This window comes from Pipistrellus hanaki (genome assembly GCF_964339955.1).
Source record: "Pipistrellus hanaki genome assembly, chromosome: 10".
Taxonomy (NCBI): Eukaryota; Metazoa; Chordata; class Mammalia; order Chiroptera; family Vespertilionidae; genus Pipistrellus; species Pipistrellus hanaki.
Window position 1 is genome coordinate 8,661,407 of NC_140512.1, and position 25,510 is coordinate 8,686,916.

At 40.7% G+C, this 25,510-nt stretch overlaps 1 protein-coding gene across 1 annotated transcript in view; it reads left to right on the forward strand.

The window, feature by feature from the left end:
• The window catches only part of ZNRF2 (zinc and ring finger 2), a 60,067-nt gene that overhangs the window by 16,976 nt on the left and 17,581 nt on the right, over positions 1-25,510 (forward strand). Inside the window, exon 2 of the mRNA XM_084896818.1 lies at positions 22,237-22,332. Coding sequence (XP_084752944.1) covers positions 22,237-22,332 — 96 coding nt within the window. The remainder of the gene's footprint in view (positions 1-22,236; positions 22,333-25,510) is intronic.

The window sequence follows — 25,510 nt, forward strand, 5'->3', positions numbered from 1 at the left end:
CATTATGTGACTTTTATAAGCAGAAAAAAATTAGTAGTGATAATCATCATTATCACCACTCTTACTGTTAACTATTCTTGTCCTACATTACTCATACTTCTAGAGTTCAGATTCATTGTTGAGTCTGTCCGACTGCAGGTGTGTGTTCCCTTAGCCCTCAGACTAAGGAGCAAACCCTATACTGGACAGCATCCTTAAGAGTTCAATTTGGTCCCATAAGTTTCTCCTGAAAGGAAGTGTTCTGTAACCAAGCAAGTTTATAACCTATTAAATTTCTACAATAAAGAAATCTAGCTAATTCATTTTAATTCAGCATTTTCCAAATTAACTTAATAGCAACATGACTCGTTTTTCTTTAATCCTTTGTTGTTGTTTTGTGGCTCTCAAATTTTAATGGGCATGAGAATTAACCCCACCTCCACAGTTTTGTTTTAGTAAGTTTGGGGCGTGGCCTGAGAGTTTGCATTGCTAACCTATTAACAGGTGTTGCTGATGCTTCTGGACCAGGAACCATTCATTGTACTCCCTTTGTTATGTGATTGGCAATTCCATTTGCCTTGAGATATACACTCATAGAACTTTTATGTTAAACTAGTGACCAGGTGCATGGATTCATGCACATAGAAAGGAGATTAATTAGAAGGTGGCTGAGACTGGCCGGACACGCCCTGTAGTCAGTCTCCCACGGTTCCTCCCCAGCTGGCTGCACCTGGCTCGAAGGGCTTTTCTGGAGTGAATGAGGTCCCTCTGGCAGGTAGGGTCTCTCGGCCTGGCCTGCGGTGATGGTGCGGAAACCAGCACTCCATCAAGCGTGCGAGAGGGCACTCGGTAAAGTTGCTGTCGTAAAGAGTGTGGAACGAAAACACAATTGTGCAGTAAACCAGATTCAGGGCCAACAGTGCCCCAGCAATAACATAACCTACAGCCGAAGATGGAATCGCACGGCCCCATGAGAAATTGGGCTTCCTCTTCCCTGGTTTCAGGGTGCATCACCCGAGAACTGCCGCTGCCAAGTCACTGCAGCTCAGCAGCTCCTGCATTGAGTATCTGCCCCCTGGTGGTCAGTGTGCTTCAGACCAACTGGTTGGATTGTGGGAGGGACACAGCATATTAGCCGTGTGTATGTGTGCGCGCGCGCGCGTGTGTGTGTGTGTGTGTGTGTGTGTGTGTGTACAGTAATGTTTTCCTTTTAAAGAAGGTATCTCAGAAGTAGGACATAATTGACTGTAGCAATGGAAAGAGCCTCCAAATGAAGCTTTGTTAAACAAGTTACCCAAGGGGCATTATGTCTCTTCTGTCACCAATATTTTTTTTTCTTTTTTTTTTTTAAATATATTTTATTGATTTTGTACAGAGAGGAAGGGAGAGCGATAGAGAGTTAGAACCATCAATGAGAGAGAGTCATCGATCAGCTGCCTCCTGCACACCCCCTACTGGGGATATGCCCGCAACCAAGGTACATGCCCTTGACCGGAATCGAACCCGGGACCTTTCAGTCCCCAAGCCGACGCTCTATCCACTAAGCCAAACCGGTCTCCGCTCTTCTGTCACCAATATTTTTCTGCTAGTCTGTGAGCTTCAATTTAGTCATCTTTAGATGGAAATGATTAAACCTACGTCACAAGGTTGAATAGGATTAAATGACATAGTATTTGCAAAACCCCCACTACAGGGCTTGGCACATCCCGTGTGATTCTATTGCATGCTGAAGCGTGAGAATTTCAGCCTAAGGTTTTTAGACCATCAAGAAATGAATTCAAATGGCAGAAGCAGCATATAATATATTCATATTCCCAGTGGTGATATTCCGCACCCTCCCCACCTAGTGTCGAGGTTAAGTGGATTCTCCATTTAGTGCTGGGAGGCGGGTAAAAAGAAGAATTATTTGTAATGTATCTTAATAGTGAAATTACAACCCTTTGAGGGTATCCTAGCTCAAGGCAAAAGTCTGCTATTACTGTTCACTTTACTGCTTTGGGTTTCCAATCTTCTCCCATTTTAAATCCTGGATTTTGAATTGTTTCTATTAGGAGGGCTGCTCTAATCCCTCATTCCACTACACTCCTGAAACAGCACTCTCCATTATTAAGTTCAGTAGGTTTTACCAGATTGCTTTGTACGCAAGTGCAAGCTGAAATAGTAATGTGGTAACATTTTATGCAAGTCAGATTGGCAGAAAGTAATAACATATCATTGGTGACAGGGGTTGTAAATGATATCGATGTACATGTAAATTGTGGTCTTTTTAGGAAATGTAAAAAGAGCATATGTCAGGCAAACACTGTCATGTCAAAGGAGCAGGTTGTGGGAAGTATGTTTGCAGCAAATACAAGTGGCAATTTTTCAGTGATGAAGACTGGAGAAAAATAGGAACAAATATTGCCAGTCTCTTATGTTTAGGGGTCTGAGGTGGTTGGCCTTGCTTACCTGAAGAGCAAGAGTAGGTAGACTTAAGGAACATTCACATAGACTTAACTATACTAAAGGTGTAATATGCTAATTAGACCGGACGTCCTTCAAAGCCAGGGCTGTGAGGGTAGCTCGGATCCCAGGTGCCTGTCAGGGGTCAGAGGGAAGCCTGGGTCCCGGGTGCCAGAGGGACCTCTGTGCTGGCAACTGGGGGAACGAAGGCCCACTCTTGCACAGTTTTTGTGCATTGGGTCTCTAGTAAGAAATAATTGAGAGAGCTGGGTAATTAAAGCATTTACAGCTTTCTTCCTTGAGAAGCCACCAGAGGTGGAATGAAAAAAACGAATGCCAAGTGGTATGCTGGAACTGGCTCTTCTTGAAGTGGGTTGTTAAATTTAGGATTTTGGTAACCATCATTAAAATTCAATGATATAGACTTACAATTCAACAAATTATATTTAAGACAAAGCATAGTAAGTGCTTAAAACTCATAACTTCCTATTTTATTACATCTCTTCCTATTATCGGTATTCTTAAGATTATTGACATCTATTGTATCTATATGGTGGAAATACTATGTAATGACATGTTGCTGCTCATTTCTTCCCAGTTCTTTGTTCAGGGATGACACTTAGGAAGCTCAAAATTGGACACAGACAGTTTATACGATGGCAATAGCAAATACTTAAAAATCAGGACACCCTCCCTCACACCTCCCCCATCTCCCCATTCTGGAGAACAATTGCTAAGCATCTACCAGGACACCCCTAGGTGTAAAATTTTGCCCTCTGAGGTACCAGTTGCCTTTCATCTCTGTAAATGTACTTATTTTCTGAAGTTTGGGCCTCTAATTTTATGTATAAAGCTTTCATTGTTCTTGGGGAAATGGGGAGTTACTGGTTCTACTCAAATGTTTTTGTTTTGTTTTTAAATATCTGAAGTGTAAAGAAAGATACAACTTTTTATTTAGCTTTTATTTATATACTAAAATAAAAGGCCTGGTGCATGAAATTCATGCTTGGGGGAGGTGTCCCTCAGCCCAGCCTTCACCATCTCCAATCTGGAACCCTTTGAGGGATGTCCAACCACCTGTTTGGCCGGATACAGGTGGTTGGACATCCCTCTCACAATCCAGGACTGCTGGCTCTCAACTGCTCTCCCCTGAAGAGCAGGTCACCCCCAACTGCTCTCCCCTGCAGTCCTTGTCTCCCCCAAGTGCCCTCCCCTGCTGACCTGGTCACCTCATCTGCCCTCCTCTGCTGGCCTGATCGCCCACAGCTGCCCTCCCCTGCAGGCTTGGTCCCTCCCCCCCCCCAACTGCCCTCCCCTGAAGGCCATCTTGTGGCAACCATCTTGTGTCTTGGTGTGATGGTCAATTTGCATATTACTCTTTTATTAAATAGGATATACAGTATTTTTTGCAAATTTGTTCTTGTAGTTTTTTGAAACATTGTTATTTAAAGGTATCCTTGAAAAAATATCCTTACTAATAAAAGGCTAAGTAGTCATCACACCCTCACATGTGATGCCCTCGTGCCATCACAAGATGGCTGTGTGTACAGCGGAGGTGGGCTTCCCACAGCCCCACACACACACTGTGGGGGTGGGGCCCCGGTGGCCATTCTGCACAGCTTCTGCTGGGCTTCCTGTAGCTACAGAGGCGGGACCTCTGGCTCTGACCTACCTCTTTGGGGTAATCCATCAAGGAGCCCAAGGTGGGTGGCGATCGATTTTTGGGCTCCTGCACTGTGAGAGGGCACAGACCAGGCTGGGAACCGCCTCCCCTCCCCCCCAGTGCATGAATTTCATGCACCAGGCCTGTAGTTCCTTTATAACAAATAACCACATATAATTTATCTTTCTTGTAAGCCATTGGTTTAATTTATTGAGTTTCTTGTAGCAAGAAGGAATACAGAAGTATACTTTCTTCTTTTTTTAAATCTTTATTCATATTACAAAAGTTCCTCATTTTTTTTCCCCTCCACCAGGTTCCCACCCCACATTGTCCTCATCCATAGGTGCACAGTTTATGTTCAGTCTCTTCCCGCACCCCCACTCCTCTTTTCCCCAAGAATCACCAGTCCACTTCCCTTCCATACCTCTGATCCTATTATATTCAACAGTTAATATTGTTCATCACGTTTTTTAATTCCCTTGGTTTTTAGATTCACTTGTTGATAGTTAAATATTTGTTGTTCATAATTTTTATCTTTATTTTCTTCCTCTTCCTAAAGAACCCCCTTCAGCAATACATATAATTCTGGTTTGGGGTGATGAACTCCTTTGGCTTTTTTTTTTTTTTTTTTTTTTTTTTAGAAATCTTTTTAAAAAAATATATTTTATTGATTTTTTACGGAGAGGAAGGGAGAGAGGTAGAGAGCTAGAAACGTCGATGAGAGAGAAACATCAACCAGCTGCCTCTTGCACACCCCCTACTGGGGATGTGCCCGCAACCAATGTACATGCCCTTGACCGGAATCGAACCTGGGACCTTTCAGTCCGCAGACCAATGCTCTACCACTGAGCCAAACCGGTTTCGGCTCCTTTAGCTTTTTTTTTTTATTTGTGAAGCTATTTGGCCTTTGATTCTGAGTGATAGCTTTGCTGGGTAGAGTATTTTTGGCTGTAGGTTCTTGCTATTCATCACCTTGAATATTTCTTGCCATTCCTGTCTGGCTTGCATGGTTTCTGTTGAGAAATTAGCTGACAATCGTATGGGTGCTCCTTTATAGGTAACTACCTGCTTTTCTCTTGCAGGTTTTAATATTCTCTCTTTGTCTTTTGCTCTTGGAATTTTAATTATGATGTGTCTTGGTGTGGTCCTCTTTGGGTTCCTTTTGGTTGGAGTTCTGTGCCCTTCCTGCACTTGTAAGTCTATTTCTTTCACCAGGTGGGGGAAGTTTTCTTTCACTATTTCTTTCAATATGTTTTCAGTATCTTGCTCTCTGTCATCTTCTGGGACCCCCATAATTCTGATGTTGGTTCGCTTGAAGTTGTCCCAGAGGTTTCTTATACTATCTTCAACTTTCTGGATTCTCTTGTCTTCTTGCTTCTGTGGAGGAGGGTCCTCAGGCTCTTTGAGTTCCAAATCTTTGACTTGATTCTTGCGATCTTCCATTGTTTTTAGGGTTCTGTATAATATTTATTTCAGACAATGTATTCTTTATTTCTAGTTGATCCTTTTTCATATCCTCATAGGTCTCATTTATTTTATCAGCCTTTTCTAGGAAATTCTTGAAAAACCTTATAAGCGTGGTTTTGAACTCTATATCCAGTTGCTTCTTGTCCTCCATTTCTTTCGTTTGTGATCTGTTTCCTTGTCTCGGCATTTTTGCTGCTTCCCTGAGTTGGTAGGGTGGCTTTGTGTGTTAAGGTGTCCTATATGGTTCAGTGGGTTAGCCTCCCAGTTATCTGAGGTAGACACTCTTGGTGCTCCCCTTTGTGGACTGTGTGTACAGCTTTTTGTAGTTAAGTCTTTTTTATAAAATATATTTTATTGATTTTTCACAGAGAGGAAGAGAGAGGGATAGAGAGTTAGAAACATCGATGAGAGAGAATCATCGACCAGCTGCCCCTTGCACACCCCCTACTGGGGATGTCCCCGCAACCAAGGTACATGCCCTCAACCAGAATCAAACCTGGGACCTTCCAGTCAGCAGGCCAACGCTCTATCCTCTGAGCCAAACCAGTCCGGCTATAGTTAAGTCTTAATTGTTGTTGGTATCACTGGAAGGAATTGACCTCCAGGCCAATTGGCTGTGAGGATCAGCTGTGTCTATGCCGGGAGACAGCCTTATTCAAAAGCCTCTGTGCTCAGCTTGGATGGGGCGGAGTTTCAGGGAGGAGCCTACAGGCTTGGCTTCCTGTTAGCCCCGCCCTATGAGGTTCCTGAGTCTGTGTTCCTTGGTGTCCTTTGGTACTCACTGCTTTGGTATTTGCTGCAAGCACCTCTGAGAGAAAGGTGCCCTCGAGTTTCGCCCACTACCAGACAGTCTAGTCTCTTCCCCAATGAGCCCAGAACTGGGGTCCAATGAAGTTGGAACTGGGGTTCAGTGCAGTCCGGAGCTTTTGTCTACTTCCTGCTAGGGCAATCCAGCGGCACAGTCAACAGTCAGTCCTCTGCACGCAATGTACTCGACTCAGGGGCTCTGCTTTTTGCCGCTCTCCTGAGTTTCCGCCTTACAGCTTAGAATCCCTCTGTATGAGCCTGGGTCCCCAGGGTCTCACCCAGAACTGGGGTTCAGTGCTGCCAGATCTGGGGTTCAGCACAGTCCGGAGCTTTTATCTCCTTCCCGCTAAGGAACACCAGCCAGGCACTTTCCTCTCCCCACGTGCACACTGTGTCTCCATACCTTAGGCTTTTACAGCTCCTCTGATTTTCCTTCTGGTTTTCTCTTTCCTTCTAGTTGTAGAATTTCCAGTCAGTCGACTTTCCTGTAGTTTTGGATGATGTCCACTTTATATTTTAGTTGTATTTTTTGAAATTGTGTGAGGCTGCAGTTAGGCGTTTGCCTATGCCGCCATCTTGGTTCTCCTACTTTCTTCTTTTTAATGTGGATGTGTGTGTGTGACTTAATTCTTGTACCAGTGGTATAGATGAGGTTGACCTCTTGATGCTAAGAAACATGACTTCTCTCGTGTTTTTACTTACGACTAGAATTTGATACTTTGTAAGTTTTAAGTTTTGTTTTATATTTGATGTCTTTATGTTCTGGTACTTTAGATAATGAGTTGGAAAGTATTTCATAAGACTTGTGTTTTATGTTACATTTATCTGTCATACATATTTTCAGTACTTACAGGAATAAGAAAACAAGATTGAAACATTGTGAAAATATTCTAAGTTGCTTATTTATTACTATCTGTATAATATAGTGGTTTAAATTTGGGGGTCTATCATTGGGTCTTTGTGACTCTGGCCCAAGTATTTAAACTCTGAACCTCTATTTTCTCAAAATTAAAGTGGTGATAATAGTACCTACCTCATGTAGTGGTGTTTAAGATTAGATGAGATAATGTAGCAGAAGCAAATTGCTTGGCTCATAGTAAAGTGCTCTGCAAGTGGGAGCTGACATTATCAAAGTAATTTCTATCTGCACATTGCCGTAAATGGTGGGTATGAAAGCTTATAGTCAGTAAAAGATTACACGAAATACTTAAAGTGATAAAAGCATTGCAACAGTAATGAAGAGTAAATCCAATTTTTGATAGCACATTAGATGCATATGATCAAGGTGGATCTAGAGATAATAACCTTTCATTTATTCAGGATAACAGTTAGATTCCAACCATACCTGCAAATAATAAAACCATCTACTTTATTCACCGACATGTTACAGTGGCTATTTTAGTTTTAGAAAATATTTTGGATAAAAATAGGTGATTTTCCTGATACTGCATAGTCCAGCTTCTGTAGAATAGAATTTAAGAAAAGGATTCTTGTGTCCCTTAGTAATTTAAGTTACATGTTGACTGGTGTCCATGATAAAAGTTACAGGCTTTACTCTCTTTGCCTACCCAAGTCTGCTTTTTGTTAAGAAACTCTTATGTCCAATTAATAAGCAAAACAGGAATGAGAGTCCAGAAGGTGTGTCTTTTGTGTTTATTTGCTGTTTTATTCTTGGTGCCTAGAGTTAAGATTGTGTTGCCACTTTTTGTTCTTAGTATTGATTGGGTTTTCCCTTTTTTTTCTACTCTGCTACCTGTATCCCTTCTGGAACCAGTAGTTTAATGGTAAGTATGTAAATAAAATTTACAAAGTTTTTGACCTAGTGAGGAAGTTTTTAACCTCACCTGTCTTGGTGAAAACTTTGTAGACTTCAGCTATCTCTGTGGTTCCCAGGTTTTCATTATTGCCTTGTTTGTGTGTAGATGAATAAGACTTTAGTTGGAGGTTCTTCTGTCCTTGCATGCTGTGTCAGATGGCATCCATCATTTGTGTGTTTCATAGTGATGTTTTCTGGGAGCTTGCACTCTTCCCCTTCTTTCTGCCTTTTTTTTGGGGGGGAGGGGCAGGGGTCATTGGGTTTGGAAGGAGAAAGATTCTCATACCCGCATTTTTATTTTTCCTACTGTATTTGGAATATTTCCAAATTTTGCCAGTTAGCTATCTGTAAGATGTTTTTCTATACATTAAAAACATAATTACTATTGTCTTTGGGCAGAATTGTAGATTGAGCCCAGGTTCATTAAATGATACTGTTTTCATCCATTGACTCATAATTGCTAAATATCCTATTCTGTGTTCAATTTCTTGTTTCATACGTCAAGATTCTTGAATCTTTTAATTATTTAAAAAAGGTAGGAATATGTTTATCACAGTAATATCTACTTGTCACCCAGGAAAAAAATGAGTCATCCTTCAAGATGGCTTCAAATTCAGGCTTAAATACCATCATCTTAACAGGGCCAGGGGGGAGGGGAAGTAGGCCTCAGGGGAGAAGAAATGATTTCTAGGATAAGTAAGTGGGCCTTTAGAAGAATAGATGGGAGGTACGATAGTTTGTGATGAAGTCTGCCTGGGTGTAGTGTCACATCTAGTCTCCTCCTGAGGGATAAGAGTCATTTTTCCCTGGCTAATGACACTTCCGAGGAGGACACTTCTGACAAATACCTTCCTTCCTTTTGGAAGATCCATCTTCAGGCAGATAAGAGTTTTTTGTTTTTTTTTAAATGTGTGTTTTTATTGATTTCAGAGAGGAAGGGCGAGGGGGAGAGAGATGGAAACATCAATTATGAGAGAGAATCATTGATTGGTTGCCTCCTACACGCCCCCTACTGGGGATGGAGCCTGCAATCGGGGCATGTGCCCTTGACCACAATCGAACCCAGGATGCTTTAATCTGCAGGCTGATGCTCTATCCACCAAGCCAAACTGGCTAGGACCGTTTGCTGTTTTTTAAGTCCCTACAGCTGAAAATAATACCCCAGAGGCATATTTTGGGGTGGTCTATTTTGCTGCTCTTTGGTAGCTGTGGTTAATTATCCCATTCCATGAATACACCACAACCTAACCATTCCATTGTTGGATATTTGTGTCCATTAATAGTGGCTATTAAGAACACTACTGATGTAAATATTTTGTTAATGTGTTCGGTGCACATGTGTGAGTTCTCTTTGTATTAACTCAAAGTGTGGTCCTCTGACCAGCAGCGGCAGTGGTGTCACCTGTGAGCTAGTTAGAACTGCGAGATCACGGGCCCCACCCTTACCTACTGAATCAGTGTCTCCGGCCCAGGGAACTGAAACAAGCTCTCCAGATGAATCTCACGCAAGTTTGAAAATCACTGTTCTGGGGTAGACCTTGAACTGGAGTTTCTGAATCCTGGGCTGTGCATGCCTTCAGCCTCCCTTAACCGAGGTTCCGGTGTGTTGTGTCAACTTTGCTCAGATTGGTGGTGGTGAGAGTCCGTCATTGCTCAGCAGTCTCCAACAATTACTACTGTCAGTTTTGCTTTTTTGAATTAGAATTTCAGTAGTTTCTGAATTCACTTCTAACTGTAGTTGGAATTTGCCTTTTCAGATTTACTGGGGGAAAAATTGATTTAGAGTTAATGAAGCCTTTTACAATATTATTAGGAAAGCTTTCAAATAGATTCAGAATTAGAGAGAGATTGCATGAACTAATAAATCACCCAGGTTTACCAGTTAATTATATTTTACCATATTCATCTCATCTATCTCTTTTTTCTGAAATATTTTAAGCCAGATACCCTATCATTTCACCCCACATACTTAAATGTGCATGTCTGAAATACACATTTTCTTACATGATGATGTGTTTATTACTGAATGCCTTTTCTACTTTAAAAAGTTAGAGCAACATCACATTAAAATATGTAAAAAATCTGAAGGGCAAAGGACAGTTTATAGATTATTACCATTGGCAATATTGTGAGATTTTGAATGAACTTAGTCTTTCAGCATTCTATTCACTCTTCTAATATATTCAGTTAGATAATCATACTGAATGTGTTCTGTTTCCCAACAGTCAAAAGTTCAGGTTTTTTAAACTGATTAACCTAGGCTTTATTGGTACATAGGGATAAGGAAATGTGTTAGTTTGAATAAACTCAGTTTATATAATGATGTAATGACAGTTAAAAAAGATTTTAGACCTAACTAGTTTGGCTCAGTGGATAGAGCGTCGGCTTGCAGACTCAAGGGTCCCATGTACCTTGGTTGCGGGCACATACCCAGTAGGGAGTTTGTAGGAGGCAGCTAATTTTTCTCTCAATGTTTCTATCTCTCCCTTACTCTGTAAAAAAAAAAAAAAAATCAGTAAAATATATTAAAAGAATAAAAAAAAATAAAAGAGACTTTATTCTAATTTTTTATTATTAGAAGCAGCCCTTTGAAAGCCCATACATACAATCTTTCACATCTGTCAGTACTTGCAGTCGAGTTTGCTGAGTTCAGTACCCTGAATCAGCACATCCCAGTCTAAATAAACTTACAGCAGAAATAAGAACACAGTTAAGGTTTTATAGTGAATCAAGCAATAAGTATATTTTGAATGTCTATTTTGTTGGTCATTGTTGGATACCTGTGAAAATATAGATAACTTATAGGGTAGATGAAGGCAGCAATTCAGTATTCTAACATTACATGTAATTATACAGGATAAAAGGTGCTCAGTAATTTTTGCATTATAATGATTCAGTTAAACTAAATCATGCTTACTCTACAGATATGTAGCATGTAATATATCTTTTTTTTTTAATGTTGATTAATGGTTGGAAGAGATGAGGCCTGGACGTAGGTGAGAGGAAATAGATAATGCAAGGCTTTCTCTAATGAATAAAAAGTCTGTGTGTGAGTGTGTGTTTTAGAGTGTAGTAAATAAAAGAGTGACATACTCAGATCTCTGTTTTGAAGATGGCTTATAAAAATGTGTAAGTGTGTATGTGTGAGTGTGTATTAAGCAGAAGAGTGACATAATCAGATCTCTGTTTTGAAGATGGCTTTTGGGGAGAGGGTGGGCTAGAGCAGGTGTGTATAGAGGTAACTATGGGTCCAAGAAAAAAAAAATATAGTAGCTAGATACAGGGTGGTGATGGAAATCTAGAGAAGTGGTTGAACTTGACAAATACTTGGGAGGGAAAATATACAGGTTGGAAATGGATTCAGAATAAACAGGTGTGGCTTCAGGGAAGCAGTGACAGTACTGGCCTGACTGGAACATCATTATTCCTCAGCTCTTTTGTAAACTCCATTTTTTTTTTTTAATTAAGTTCACTAGTAGCTTGCTAACAGGTTTTTTCATAACCAAAATTTTTCAAATGGGTTTTCCTAGTTTCCCCTTTTGAAACAAATATTCAGACATTTGAACAATTTTTAATGACTCACTTCAGGGATCAGCAAATTTTCAGTGAAGGGCCAGATGGTAAATATTTTAGGCCATTTGATCTGTCATCTCTTTTGTAGTGTGAAGCCAGCCATAGGAAATATATAAATGCATGCACATGGCTGTTTCCCAACAAAAGTTTATTAGTGGACACCGAAATTTGAATTCCATCTATTTTTCATGTGTCACAAAATATTGATTTTCTCCCCCCTCCCAACTATTTAAAAATGTAAAACTGTTCCTGACTCAAGGATTGTACAAAAGCAGACATTTAGCCCAAGGGTCCATAGTTTGCCAGAGTTATCTCAAGTAAGTTTCTTTATGAGAAACTTTCAAGATAAATAGCAAATAGGCTGTAAGATAATGCATTTTATTCCTAAGGAGTTATAAATTGTCAAATCTGTAATGTTATTATCTCATTCTTCTCATTTGTGACTTTGGGGAGTCCCAAGAGTCAGGTATACACATAGAAACGAGGAGCTATAAGCAAGCTATGGAAATAATTAATGAAGAGTGAAGTCCCTGAAGAACTGTATCTTTAAGAAGATAATTAACACCATACCAATGAGGGTTTCCAGAGGCCAGCCCCTATGGGAAAGGAAGTCAATAACTTTTGTCAGACTGAATACAGATATCTTAAAAAAGTAGAAGTGGGTTATAGTGTAGTAGTTTGGGAACTTGATTTGTGCTTGGGAGCTGGCATTTCTTTTAGCCTATGCTATGCGTGGAATATCAAATATTAACAACTAGTAGCCCTGGTCAGGAATCTATATTTCAGTAGCTCTCTGCAGGACCTAGACTCTCCATGGCCCAGAGGCCCATCTGAGGCAAGCATTCTGCCAGGCCGCTCACAATCACTGCCCTCTCTCAGCGGCCTCCCCTCTGGGACTGGAGGACTCCGGTGGGGCTGAGAGGACTGGGCACCACCATCTTGTGACTATGGGTGCTGCCGTCTTTGTGACAGAGTGACTGTTAATTTACATATTAACCTTTTATTAGATAGGATTATATGTCTTCTGCTAAACTTAAAAAAATTCTTATTGAACCAGCCCTTTAATTCTAAATCAAATTTGACATAGTTAAGTCACAAGGATTAAATTGTATATGCATAGTATTAGGAATTACTGGCAACATTGGGTCTGATTATATGATTAAAAATGTGGGCAAAGTTTAATCTACTTAAAAACAATATGATTACAGTCAGGTGCTCAACTGCTACAATTGGCATTATTTTTATTGTGATACTAAATATTAATGTATTTTTAGCCTTCATAATTATCTCTTCATTTGTCATGGTGGCCATAAAAAATTTAAATTATCAACAATAACAGAAAACACTTTTTAGCCAAATATGTTTAAGATTTTAAAGCTCCAGTTGCCAAGAGCATTTTAAAAACCTTACCAAATTTTGTTAGGTACATTTTGCATTTGATTAGGTATCTAAAAATAGTTATTTGGTAAAGATGTAGTGTTTGTGATAAGTAGATTTATGTTACATACACATGCTTTTGAATTACTATATTCACATTTATTGTTGACTAGAGGCCTGGTGCATGAAATTTGTGTACGGGGAAGGGGGTGTCCCTCAGCCCAGCCTGCACCCTCTCCAATCTGGGACCCCTCAAGGGATGTCCAACTGCCTGTTTAGACCTGATCCCACCAGTCAGACATCCCTCTCACAATCCAGGACTGCTGGCTCCCAACTGCTCGCCTGCCTGCCTTTCTGATTGCCCCTAACCACTCTGCCTGCCAGCCTGATCACCCCCTAACTACTCCTATGCCAGCCTTATTGATGTCTAACTGCTCCCCTGCCAGCCTGTTTGCCCCCCAACTTCCCTCCTCTGCCAGCCTGGTCACCCTTAACTGCCCTCCCTTGCAGGTCTGGTCCCTCTCAACTGCCCTTCCCTGCAGACCTGGTCACCCCCAACTACTCTCCTCTGCTAGCCTGGTCACCTCTAACTGCCCTCCCTTGCAGGGTTTATCACCCCCACCTGGCCCTCTCTTGTAGGCCTGGTCCCTCCCAACAGCCCTACCCTGCTGGCCATTTTGTGGTGGCCATCTTGTGTCCACAGGGGGACAGCCACCTTGTGTGTTGGAGTGCTGGTCAATCTGCATATTACTCTTTTATTAGATAGGATAGAGGCCTGGTGCATGGGTAGGGGCCAGCTGGTTTGCCCTGAAGGGTGTCCCAGATCAGGGTGAGGGTTCCCTTGGGGTATGGGGTGGCCTGAGTGAGGAACCTATGGTGGTTTGCAGGCCAGCCATGCCCCCCTGGCAAGCAGAGGCCCTGGTATTTGGAATTTATTTACTTTCTACAATTGAAACTTTGTAGCTCAGAGCAGAGCCAAGCTTCCTGCTCTCTCTGTGGCGGCAGCCATTTCTGTTGGAATTAATGTATCTTCTATAATTGAAACTTTGTAGCCTGGAGTGAAGGCCTGAGCCAGCCAGGACTGCAGAAGCTTGGCTTCCTCCATCGCCCGGGGCAACCCTAGCTTCCTCCTCTTCCAGTTCCATGGCTGCCGCCATTTCTGTTGGAATTTATTTACCTTCTGTCATTGAAACTTTGTACCCGTGAGTGGAGGCCTGGGCCTCCCAGGGTGTGTGGAAAGCTTGGCTTCTTCCATTGCCAGGGAAACCCAAGCCTCCCTCCTGCTCTCTGTGGCCTCAGCCATCTTGGTTGGGGTTAATTTGCATATTCTCTCTGATTGGATGATGGGTGTGGCTTCTGGGTGTAGCAGAGTGATGATTAATTTGCATATTGCTCTTTTATTCGATAGGATAAGAAATCTTTGCTATGCCTTACTGGCATGGCTGAGTAGTTGAGTGATGACCTATGAACCAGGAGGTCAGGATTTGATTCCCGGTCAGGGTATATGCCCAGGTTGCTGGGCTCAGTCCCCAGTGTGGGGCCTGTAGGAGGCAACCAATCAATGATTTTCTCTTATCATTGACTAGAGGCCTGGTGCATGAATTCGTGCATGGATGGGATCCAGCTGGCCCACCCCAGTTGGGCCAATGGGGCCAGGCTGGCCTGGGGGATGGGCCGCAGGAGGTTGGCCAGCCCCGCACCCTGGTTGAACTCCTGGTGGAGGGAACAATTTGCTTGTTAAACTTTTATTATATAGGATGTTTCTCTTCCTCTTCCTTCTTCTCTGAAATTAATAAAAAATATATATTTTAAAAAACCGCTGGCCCTGACCGATTTGGCTCAGTGGATAGAGCATTGGACTGTAGACTGAAGGGTCCCAGGTTCGATTCCAGTCAAGGGCATGTACCTTGGTTGCGGGTACATTCCCAGTAGGGGGTATGCAGGAGGCAGCTGATCTATATTTCTCTCATTGATGTTTCTAGCTTTCTATCCCTCTCCCTTCCTCTCTGTAAAAAAATCAATAAAATATATATTTTTAAAATCTCTGCAACATCAAAGCCATAAAACTTTTCATGGAAAACAATAGTATAGTTAAGTGGTATATATTTGTTTAACCTGGTGTTCTTTTTTTTCCAAATATTTTTCAGTTAGTTGACATTCAGTATATCAGTTTCAATTGTACAACATAATGATCAGAAATATATATAGCTTATGAAGTAATCACCCTTTGTTCTAAGTCTCTGTTCTTGGGGGAAATCCTTGTTTTAGTTTTTAATTCCATGTCTATTAATGGGATATTAAGATTTATTTGATCAAGATAAAAGATTATCTCCTTTAGAAACAAAGTACCCACAAATTTTTAGGGTTTTTTTAAAAATCTAGTAGCCCAGCTCACAAATCCATGCACTAGTAGCTTGCTGCCACCCTCCAGTAGCTCTCCACCCCGTCTGCCCTCCTGTAGCTCCCCCTGCCCTCCCGCCCCCTTCATAGCTTGCTGCCCTGCCCCTTCCTGTAGTGCTCTGCTGCCCACTTGTAGCTTGCTGTCCTACCCTCCTGATCCATGATCTGGTCTTTACACAGTCATTATGCTTCAAGGCATAATGACCATTTGCATATTACATCTTTATTATATAGGACTAGCACAAAATTCGTGCACAGGTAGGGTCCCTAGGCCTGGCCAGTGATCAGGGCCAATAGGGGCCTTCTGGCCCCTGGCCAGGGCCTTCCTTCATTCCGTACGACCCCCTGGTGGTCAATGCATGTCATAGCAAGCAATCAAGCTCCAGGTCTCTGTGGGGACACTTTGTATATTAGCTATTTATTTGCTTATTTGTTTATTCACTTATTTTATGTTTTTAATGTATTTATTGATTTCAGAGAGGAAGGGAGAGGAGGGAGAGAGAGAGAAACATCAGTGATGAGAGGAAATCATTGATCGAGCCTGTAACGCAGGCATGTGCCCTTGGCTGAAATCGAACCTGGGACCCTTCAGTCTGCAGGCTGATACTTTATCTACTGATAGACATGGAATTAGAAATTAAAGCAAGGATTTCCCCCAAGAATAGAGACTTAAAACAGATTTCCATTAAGAAAGTAACAAATCTTGGAATTTCTGTCTAGGTCTCCATCCCATCTTCTTCTAGGCATGTTGTGTTATCTTTGACTTAAATTTAAATCTGATAGTTAACATCATAGTAAAATCTCCGTGTTGTGTGTCAGTGCATGTACATGTGCAAGAGAGAGTAGGAGGGTAAAGGAAGGGGGAAGGGAGGAAGGAGACACAGTGAGCCATACTTTAAAAATGTCCTTTAGCTAGCTGTTCAGAGTGACTCTTAATTTGAGCACTAAGGAAAAAGTTGTGGACTGAGAACTCCACACTTACCCTATGTAATAAAACCCTAATATGCAAATAGAACAAATGGCGGAACAACCAGTCACTATGATGCACACTGACCACCACGGGGCAGACATTCAACACAGGAGCTGCCCCCTGGTGGTCACTGTGCTCCTACATGGGGAGCACCACTTAGCCAAAAGCTGGGCTCATAGCTGGCAAGCCCTGCAGTGGTGGTGGGAGCCTCTCCCGCCTCCGCAGCAGTGCTAAGGACCCTTTGGGGGGATGTTCGACTGCTGGGAGTGGGCATAAGCTGGCAAACAGACACCCCCCGAGGGGTCCTGGACTGCAAGAGGGCACAGGATGGGCTGAGGGGCCCCTTCACCCCAGTGCACGAATGTCGTGCACCAGGACTCTAGTCTTCAATGAGGGCGAAAGTATACATAAGAGGGAGGATGTAGTTGTCATTCATTAAATGTTTTTTTGAGTTGTCTACTCTGATCTGGCATGCTGCTGTGAAGTAAATAAAAAACCTTGATGTGAAATATGAAGAAGATATATTTTAAAATCATTCTTACATTACTGAGTTCAGTGGAATATTTGGTGTTTTTATTTGAAAGTTCTGAAGATGTTTGACAATAGTTTCATTAAGATGATAACTGTACCTGTATTTTTAAAATAAGTCTAATGAAATCTGGTACTACATATTGAATTTTGTTTTCATTTGTACTTTTAGAAATTTAGAGCTTTAGTAAAATTCACTGAATCTTTAGTAAATTGATTTTATAGTAGCTAAAACTTGGTTAGACAATAAATATAAATCTGATAGGAATAATGTGTATATTTGACAGACAAACAACTGCAAGCCATGGAGGTTCTACCTCCATTGATACTGTTTCTAGAGCTAATGATCAAACTTTGGTCATAAGTTTTCTGCAACTGAACGGAATTGGAAACAAATATTTAGAAGCAAACTATTTGGGACATTGAATTTATTGTGAATTTTAACTGTGTTCTGATCAGAGTTTTAAATGTTTTTGCTTTAAGCCACTGAGTGCAAACAGTAACTGTAATGGTTAGGGTTCTGTAATAATTCTGAAAATTTTAGTTAAACTTTTGTTGCTCTTTATTTGACTTCTGTGTTACTCTAGGACCATGGCGGCTGATGGGCTTTATTCAGCTGCACTGTATCTTAGATGAGAAACGGTGGCTCAAAGATGTATTTTTCCTTCTTTTCTGTGAATTCCCAGAGCAAATGCAGTTACTCTCTTCTTTACTTCACCTTTCACCCAACTGAGAAAAAAAAAAAAAAAAAATCATAGCAGAAGCTATTTTTGTCCTATTTATGAAAATAAACAAATAGGCTCTGAATGTGTTCACTCATGCTCAGTTCCAAAAATGCATTACATACTGCTGTGGTTTCAATGTGTCCCCCAAATTCAGGTTGAAGCCTAACACCCAAGATGATGGTAGTAGGATAAGGGCCTCTGGGAGGTGATTAGGTCATGAGTGTGGAGCCCTCATGAATGGGATTAGTGCCCTTATGAAAGAGGCTCCAGGGAGCTCCTTAGCCCCTTACACCAGCTGAGGATACCACAAATGACTGTGTTGGCACCTTGGTCTCCAGAGCTGGGAGAAATAAATGTCTTGTTTATAAGTTACCTAATCTCTAGTATTTTGTAACAGCTATCTGAATGGCTGACCATCAATATCTTTCAGAGTTTCTCTATTATATCATATTTGTAGGTTATATGTATTTAAAACAATCTAGACAATTAAAAAAGGCAAAATATAGGATGATAGATTATGGGATATTGGGGGGGGATTGGTAGTAAGGTGATAAAATAATGAGAGAAAAAAGGAAAAGCAAAAACTGGACATGTTTGTAGATTATGAATCTGCTGAAGACATAAAGTCTGTCATTCCTTCTTTTTGAAAACAAGCAAGATCAGAATAGATCCCCTCTAAAGGATGCATGGATAGAACATTTTTGTGTATAAGATACTGTTAACGTAAAAATATTCAAAGAATTTTTGTGAGTTTATTTGAGCCAAACTGTCGACAATTACTGGGAAGCAGTATCTCAAGGGATTGGGATAATGCTCCAGGGAATGTTGGTTTCTCATCTATTTTTATACATTGCAATTAAAGGAGGGGACTTAGGCGGGTTACATGAAATCCATTGGTGATAGATTAGAGATGGGAGAAAGCAAAGCCGGGGGGCGGGGGCGGACCTCGGTATTGGATAAAAAGTAAAATGATAGACACATACTTAGGTGGGTGCAGGATCGTTAACAGTCAGCAATTAATGATAATAACAATGGAGGTATTTCTGGTGTCTGTCCTGGCATTCAGGCACATTAGATTGTGCCCCAAAAGGTCTGGAAAAAGGGAAGTTGCAAATTATCCAAACATTTGAAGGCTATGTTATTGTAGATGCCAAAAGACGGATAGGCTCAGTTAAGGTGAAGGTTGATCTTGTCGGCGAAAGTACTGGCCTAGGACATGACTACCCACCATAACTGCTTTTAGTTAAAGTTTTAATTTGACCATCTTTTGTGGTTACTTTAGGTCTTTAGGTTTGTGGTACTGCCATGCAGGCCTTCCCTGAACTTGTGTAGGTTAGCATGTGGTGACCCCACCCTTCACAGTACTGTAAATTGTTTATTTACAAATGCTTATGAGAGAGATCTGGTAGGTGTGTGTAGTACAGAGTGCAATGAAGAGAGCCCTAGCTCTACTGCTATCTTGTTTTATGACTTTTGGCAAAAATTTCACTTCACTGAGTTTTCTTATCTTAGAAGGAGATTAGAGTAGATCCTAGATGCTTCCATAGGTCCCATTCACATTCTCCTAAACCTGCACCCAGATGGTGTGGGAGTTAATTATAGTGAACATGGAGAAGTCCCTCTTCTTAACAGCACGGGTGAACCTAGTCCCAAGGGTGTAAAAATGTTATTCCTTGAGTACTTTTGTTTTCTGAAAAATCAGGAACCAAACAAGGGAAAAGAAATTGCCCACTGCACATCTTTTTTTCAATTTGCAAAGAAACTTTCATTGCAGAGTTAAGCCTGGATCAACCTCTCTTTATTAGTTTATATTACCTTCCATTTCTTTTTTAATAGCTGCATAGTACTACATTGTATAGATGAATAATGTTTTATTCACCAGATCTGTTGCTGACCATAGGCTATTTCAAAGAGTGCTACAGTAAATTACTGTGTGTGTATTTAATGAAAACATAAATTTATTTTTCTCTCAGGGTTCTGTGAGTAACGGGGATCAATTGATGGGATTCAGGGGTTCTCACTTGGAGTCTCTCAAGCAAGTGTAGGTGGAAGCTCGGGCTGCAGTCTCTTCAGCCAGAGTGCAAGGAGCTTAAACCAAAGGCATGGTGGCCCAAGGACAGAAGTGCCCCTCTGATCCCTTGGGTCAGAAGCAGCAATCAGCTATCAGAGCATAGGTTCCCAGTATTTGGTGGGCAGAGTCTTTTGCCCACCTTGGCTCCTGCAAGCTCTGTTTAAGCTGCTCCAGGAACCAGTTTATTGCCGCCCGTCATGTGACTGGAGTGGAGGAAGGGAAGCTGCTACTGAGCTGAGCTAAAATTAACCACAGTATACTGTTCCAGTCTTCCCCTGGGAGTTAGGAGCCTTGAGTAGACTTCAGAGTTCCAAAATAGTGACGTCAGGTAGATGCCCTCGTGCAGCGGTTGTCTAGATGGAGAGATTCTTCCTACTCTGTCTTCCCAGAATCTTCTATCTTGCATATGTAATTTGGTATTGTTGGCGACACATCTTCAGGGTGAGCTACTGCAATGTACCTGTGTGGAGTTGTACAATTTTATATTCCCACTAGCAGTGGATGAAGTGCCTGTGTCCCGCAGCCTCGCCAGCAGTGCATTGTCAAGCTTTTGAGTTTTTGCTGATCTGGGATGAGTAATAATATTTTAATGTAGTGATAAACTAAAGCCCAAGGAGAGAAAACAATATACAAAACTGAATTTTTAATTTAAAAAATGTTTTTTAAAAATATATGTATATTTTATTGATTTTTACACAGAGAGGAATTGAGAGGGATAGAGAGCTAGAAACGTTGATGAGAGAGAAACATTGACCTGCTGCCTCTTGCACACTCCTCACCGGGGATGTGCCCGCAACCAAGGTAGGTGCTCTTGACCGGAATTGAACCTGGGACCTTTCAGTCCGCAGACTGATGCTCTATCCACTGAGCCAAACCAGTTTCGGCTTAAAAAATTTTTAATACAGTGTGGAAAATAGTGTTCGAATATGAAACCAGACCGTCAATGGGTCCATGCTGACTGTTAAGCAGAGATAGGGTTGAATCATATCTGAGCTTTTATTCCAATACTGCCAGCAGTATAGGAGAGCAGCAGGTCATCCACTGAAGTCTGCTCTGCAGCCCCCCATAAGCCAGCTGCTTATATAGGGTAGGACAAAGATTACATGGGGAAGTAGGCAGTGCAGGCTGGGTTGGGACTCTATTGTTTGGACAACAAGATTGTTAATCTTTCCATGATAATAGGCAGTTCTGGAATGGGAATGGACCACATTCTAACATTGACTTCCAGGTTGTCTCCCAGATTCCCTGGGGACATGCAATGCGCAGCCAGGTTAGATTGTTTTTTCTTTTAAGCAGGCAATCACGGTTAACAGCATGATGAATATTTCCCATAACCAAAGCTAGTCCCCAATATTCTGTTTTTGCCCTTAACAAAATCTCACTCCTGGAGGAAAAAACAAAGGTCCCCTACTGGAGGGACTAAGAAATGGCATATCCTGCCCTAACCAGTTTGGCTCAGTGGATAGACCTTGGCCTATGGATGGACCACAGGGTCCGGGTTTGATTCTGGTCGAGGGCATGTACCTAGGTTGCAGGCTCCTCCCTGGCCGGGGCCTAGGTCAGGGTTCATGCAGGAGGCAACCATTTGAAGTGCCCTTTTCACATTGATGTTTCTCTCTCTTTCCCTCTCTCTCCCATGCTCTCTAAAAATCATTGGAAAAAGATCCTCAGGTGAGGATTAAAAAAAAGAAGAAGAAAAAGAAAGAAATGTTATATCCTATGAAAGAGAAATCTTGAAAATTTCTGAAGAAAGTTGTCATTTTTTTCGTGGTGAAGGGACTGGACTCCATGTTGATGAAAACACCTAGGCAACTGTGGTGGCCGGCAGTGGCAGCAGCAGCAGGGTGATGGGGGCAGCACCTTCCCCTGATCAGCCCGGTCACCTCCCACAGAGAGAGGCCAGACTGCAGCTTAGGGAACAGGCCTAAGCTATCAGTAGGACATCCCCTGAGGGCTCCTGGACTGTGAAGAGGGACAGGCTGGGCTGAGGGACCCCTCCCCTCTCCAGCCCAGTGCACCAATTTTCGTGCACCAGGCCTCTAGTTGTTCTATACTGAGCTGGGAAAGGTAATTAACACAGCACAGTTAGAATACAATCATAAGTTCAGGTTAATGTAAAAAAATGAGAAAGATATGAGAGCGTTGGGGCCTTAAATTAAAAAAAGATAGGGGTGTTTTGTAGTGAACCAAATTCTCCTCATTTGAACTTGTTTTATTGGAAATGGGATGAACTTATAAACTGATTTAAGTTGGATATTATAGTCACAAACTGTAATATCCCAAGTTGTACATAAGTAGTATAGTATTGTAAGTATAATATTAAAGTTTTAAATGCTCTTTATCTTTCATGCTTGTAAAACAAAATCATAGTTGAATATTTGTAATAGTTAAGTAACATGTCTCTCTTTTACTTTTTAGGATTTAAGTGCCCTGTATGCTCAAAATTTATACCCTCAGATGAAATGGATTTACATCTTGTGATGTGTTTAACCAAGCCAAGAATAACCTATAATGGTAAGTCCTGTAATTTAATGTCTTAAATGAGAATTACCTTAGATTTAATGAACTTCCTGGTTCAGTTAAAATTTAAAAGGCCAGGAAGCACCACTATGAGCCCTGGAGGCCTGCTGGTGTTTCAGTTAGGCTTGGTGCTTTGGCTGTGCCATTATTTCCTGACCACAATGTCTCTAGATATTCAAAACCCCAGGAGAGATTTTCCATGTGGTTTTGGTACATTTTGAAATAGACTTGAAAACAAAAAATCAAATAGTTCACTCCTGACTTTAAATAAATGGAATAAAATAAAGGAAAAATGAGAGCTTTTCCTAAAATTTCATGAATAGAAGGACAAAATTCAAAAATTATGAGAAATTTCAGATTTTTCAGATGTACAGTTTGGTTTGAAATAGAATAAGTATGAAGAATACCAGTAAATAGTGAATCCAATTGAAAGATTGACTTAATTCAACAAATGTTTTGTGAATACACTTAAGTTAAAGTATGGTGTTAGGAACTTGAGATGAAACTGACTAAAACAGAATGGATCCTTCAATCTGGGATCATCTACAGGTTAATCTGCGTAGGAACATTTAATAATCTGGGATTTCTCATTAAAAAATAATGTTGGGAGAGGTAGAATTTAGCATTGAAATGGACATGTTACTTTGAGTAGCTTTTTTTTTTTTTTTTTTGCAAATTGGTTTAGGAATCTCTTATAAGATAGTGTTTCGGCCACACTATTATAGTAGTGACAATAGAACACTTTTTCCCATTTTCCCATTTTCCCTAAGTAAAAAGTAGGGTTTAGTAAATGTACCTTTTGATTATATCCATACCTTTTTATGTTATGAAATTGAATTGGCTACTTTGCATAATGCAGTTGAATTTCAGTTACTTAAGAAATAAAAAAGCTTTCCCATTTCCCCTTAAATTTCAGGCAAAAGTGATTGGGCTTTCTTATACTTACACCATTATCTTATTGTTAACTCTATAATTATTATGTTTATTATCGATGTCTTTAAATATCCTTAAATCTTAATTACTCTGGCCTTGAACTTTAAAAGCACAAATGTATTTCTTTTGACCATGTAAAATAGTTGCACACAGTCTTAGTATTCTGTACATTTACTTTTTGTACAATATATTTAGAAAACAGTCTTTTATGTGTCAATATTTGGATAAAGTCATTAAAGTTTTCTATATCGCTTGTTTGAGATCTTAAAGAACCAATAGGTAGTTTTCTGCTTGGAGATACTGTAAACAGAAGATTTAGGTGAGTCAGAATCTTTGAAACAAGACTCTTTTTAATCACCTGGACACCTCACAGCTTCATATTTGAATTGCTAGAAGTTGATTCCTTAGAGAAATATGCATCTAAATTGTGTTGTTAAACAAAATTCAGCTGAATACATTTAAATATTTAATTGACTTTATTCAGTGTTTCAGGAATTGGGCAATATCCCATCTAGCTGATACTGGGACTGTACATAACGAAGGGCTTTTCCAGGCAAAGGTGGGGCCAGATAAGGAAGTTGTTATGAAAGAGCCAGTAGTTTGAGGCAAGACCATCTTTCTTGAGGGGAAGATGGGTCTGTCCAGCAGATTACCTAGCTAGTGTTGATCAGCTAATTTCAGATTGACTGGTTATAGGTTACATTCCTGGGAGAGGCTGAAACTGCAATTAGGTGAGGCATTGAGCTTTGATTTGCTGACTTGGGACTTAGCACAAGTGACTCCATCTTTGGCCTGTTGTCTCTTTTTTAACAACTCAAAAGAGAATTTTATTCAGCATAGTGGTTATTAATTTATACCTTTTGCAGTCTTATCTAAAGTAGCTAGATCTGAATTTTTGAATTCTATATGTTATATGTATATTGACTTAACTGTACAAACATTCATAGTTAGCAAGGAGAACTGGACTTTTTATGCTGGATGTATTTATAATCAAATTCTAGAAGCGGATGAATTGTAGAAACTTGAATATAAGTTGGTAATTTGCAGTTTCAAATTCATACTCACAGAGATGATATTCTAAAGGTTAGCCTAGTCCACAACAACTTAAAAAAAACACCTGTGAATATATCAAAATATCAAAGTCCCAGTAACTGAAGAACAGAATTGACTGATGAGGTAGAAGCTCCTCAGGGGTTAGGCAGCTGGCTCAGCAGAGGTTCAGATAGGAGGTCCAGAGTGATCACAGAGGGAGGATTCAGAGTTTTGTGGGTGGTTATCTACTACTGGTGGTATTTTGGTAGGATGGGGAAAATTTCAAAACGCCACAGTGAGTGTCCGTCTGTATAGATTGCCCTTAAATCAGGGACTGCCTACTTCATATACCTTCCCTCTCTCTCGTACTTCAGTTTATGCTCCTAGAGATTCATTGTGTAGTCGGTGAACATGATACAAATTTTACGAGCATACTCATTCTTCATTTCCTTGTTCCCCATCTTCTAAAATGTTTAAGAACGAGCCAAAACATGAGGTAAACATTGTCAGCAAATTCTTAGTCTTGGTTTTGTTGGTTTTTAAACTTCACCGGATCTTAGCATGTTTTGTGTCTATATAAAGTTCAGTTTTTATTTTAGAATTCTGTGGTTGAGGGCAGTAAGATTTGTATTTAAGAAAACTTTGTTTTATCTTTAATTGGTATCTTTTATTTGTGTATGTGCACTTGTACCTGGAGGGGAGGGGTAGCTTGAAATAAGTTTGTCTTCTGAGAATTCATGATAAACTCATGTAGTGAATCAAAGCAGAGCTTTTTCAAATCATCAGAAAGAAGTAAGATGTTACTCTGTTAAATTGACATACTTGAAAAAATGAGTATTGAGTCATTTGGTAGGGAACTGATTCTGTAATGAAAGTGAGTTAAAGGAATCCACCCGTGTGCTGTCCTTGGAAGGAAGTGCTGTCAAGCTCACTGGAATGTGGAGGCAGATGCTGCAGGCCCCCTGTTCAGTGTGCTCCCGCAGCCTTCAGGTGCCTGGCTTCCGTGTGCGCGGTGCAGGCGGCGGCAACGTGCTTCCTCCCTCTGGGTACTGTCTGGCTTTTCAGCCAGTTGTGGTTCCCATTGTAAGTTATACACTTTGCTTTCTGCCTTACATACTACATTTTCTTGGTTTTAAGACACACATCCTTTACATACACATACTTTTTAATGTTTCTCAATTCAGGATGTTTTCTGAATGGGCATGTC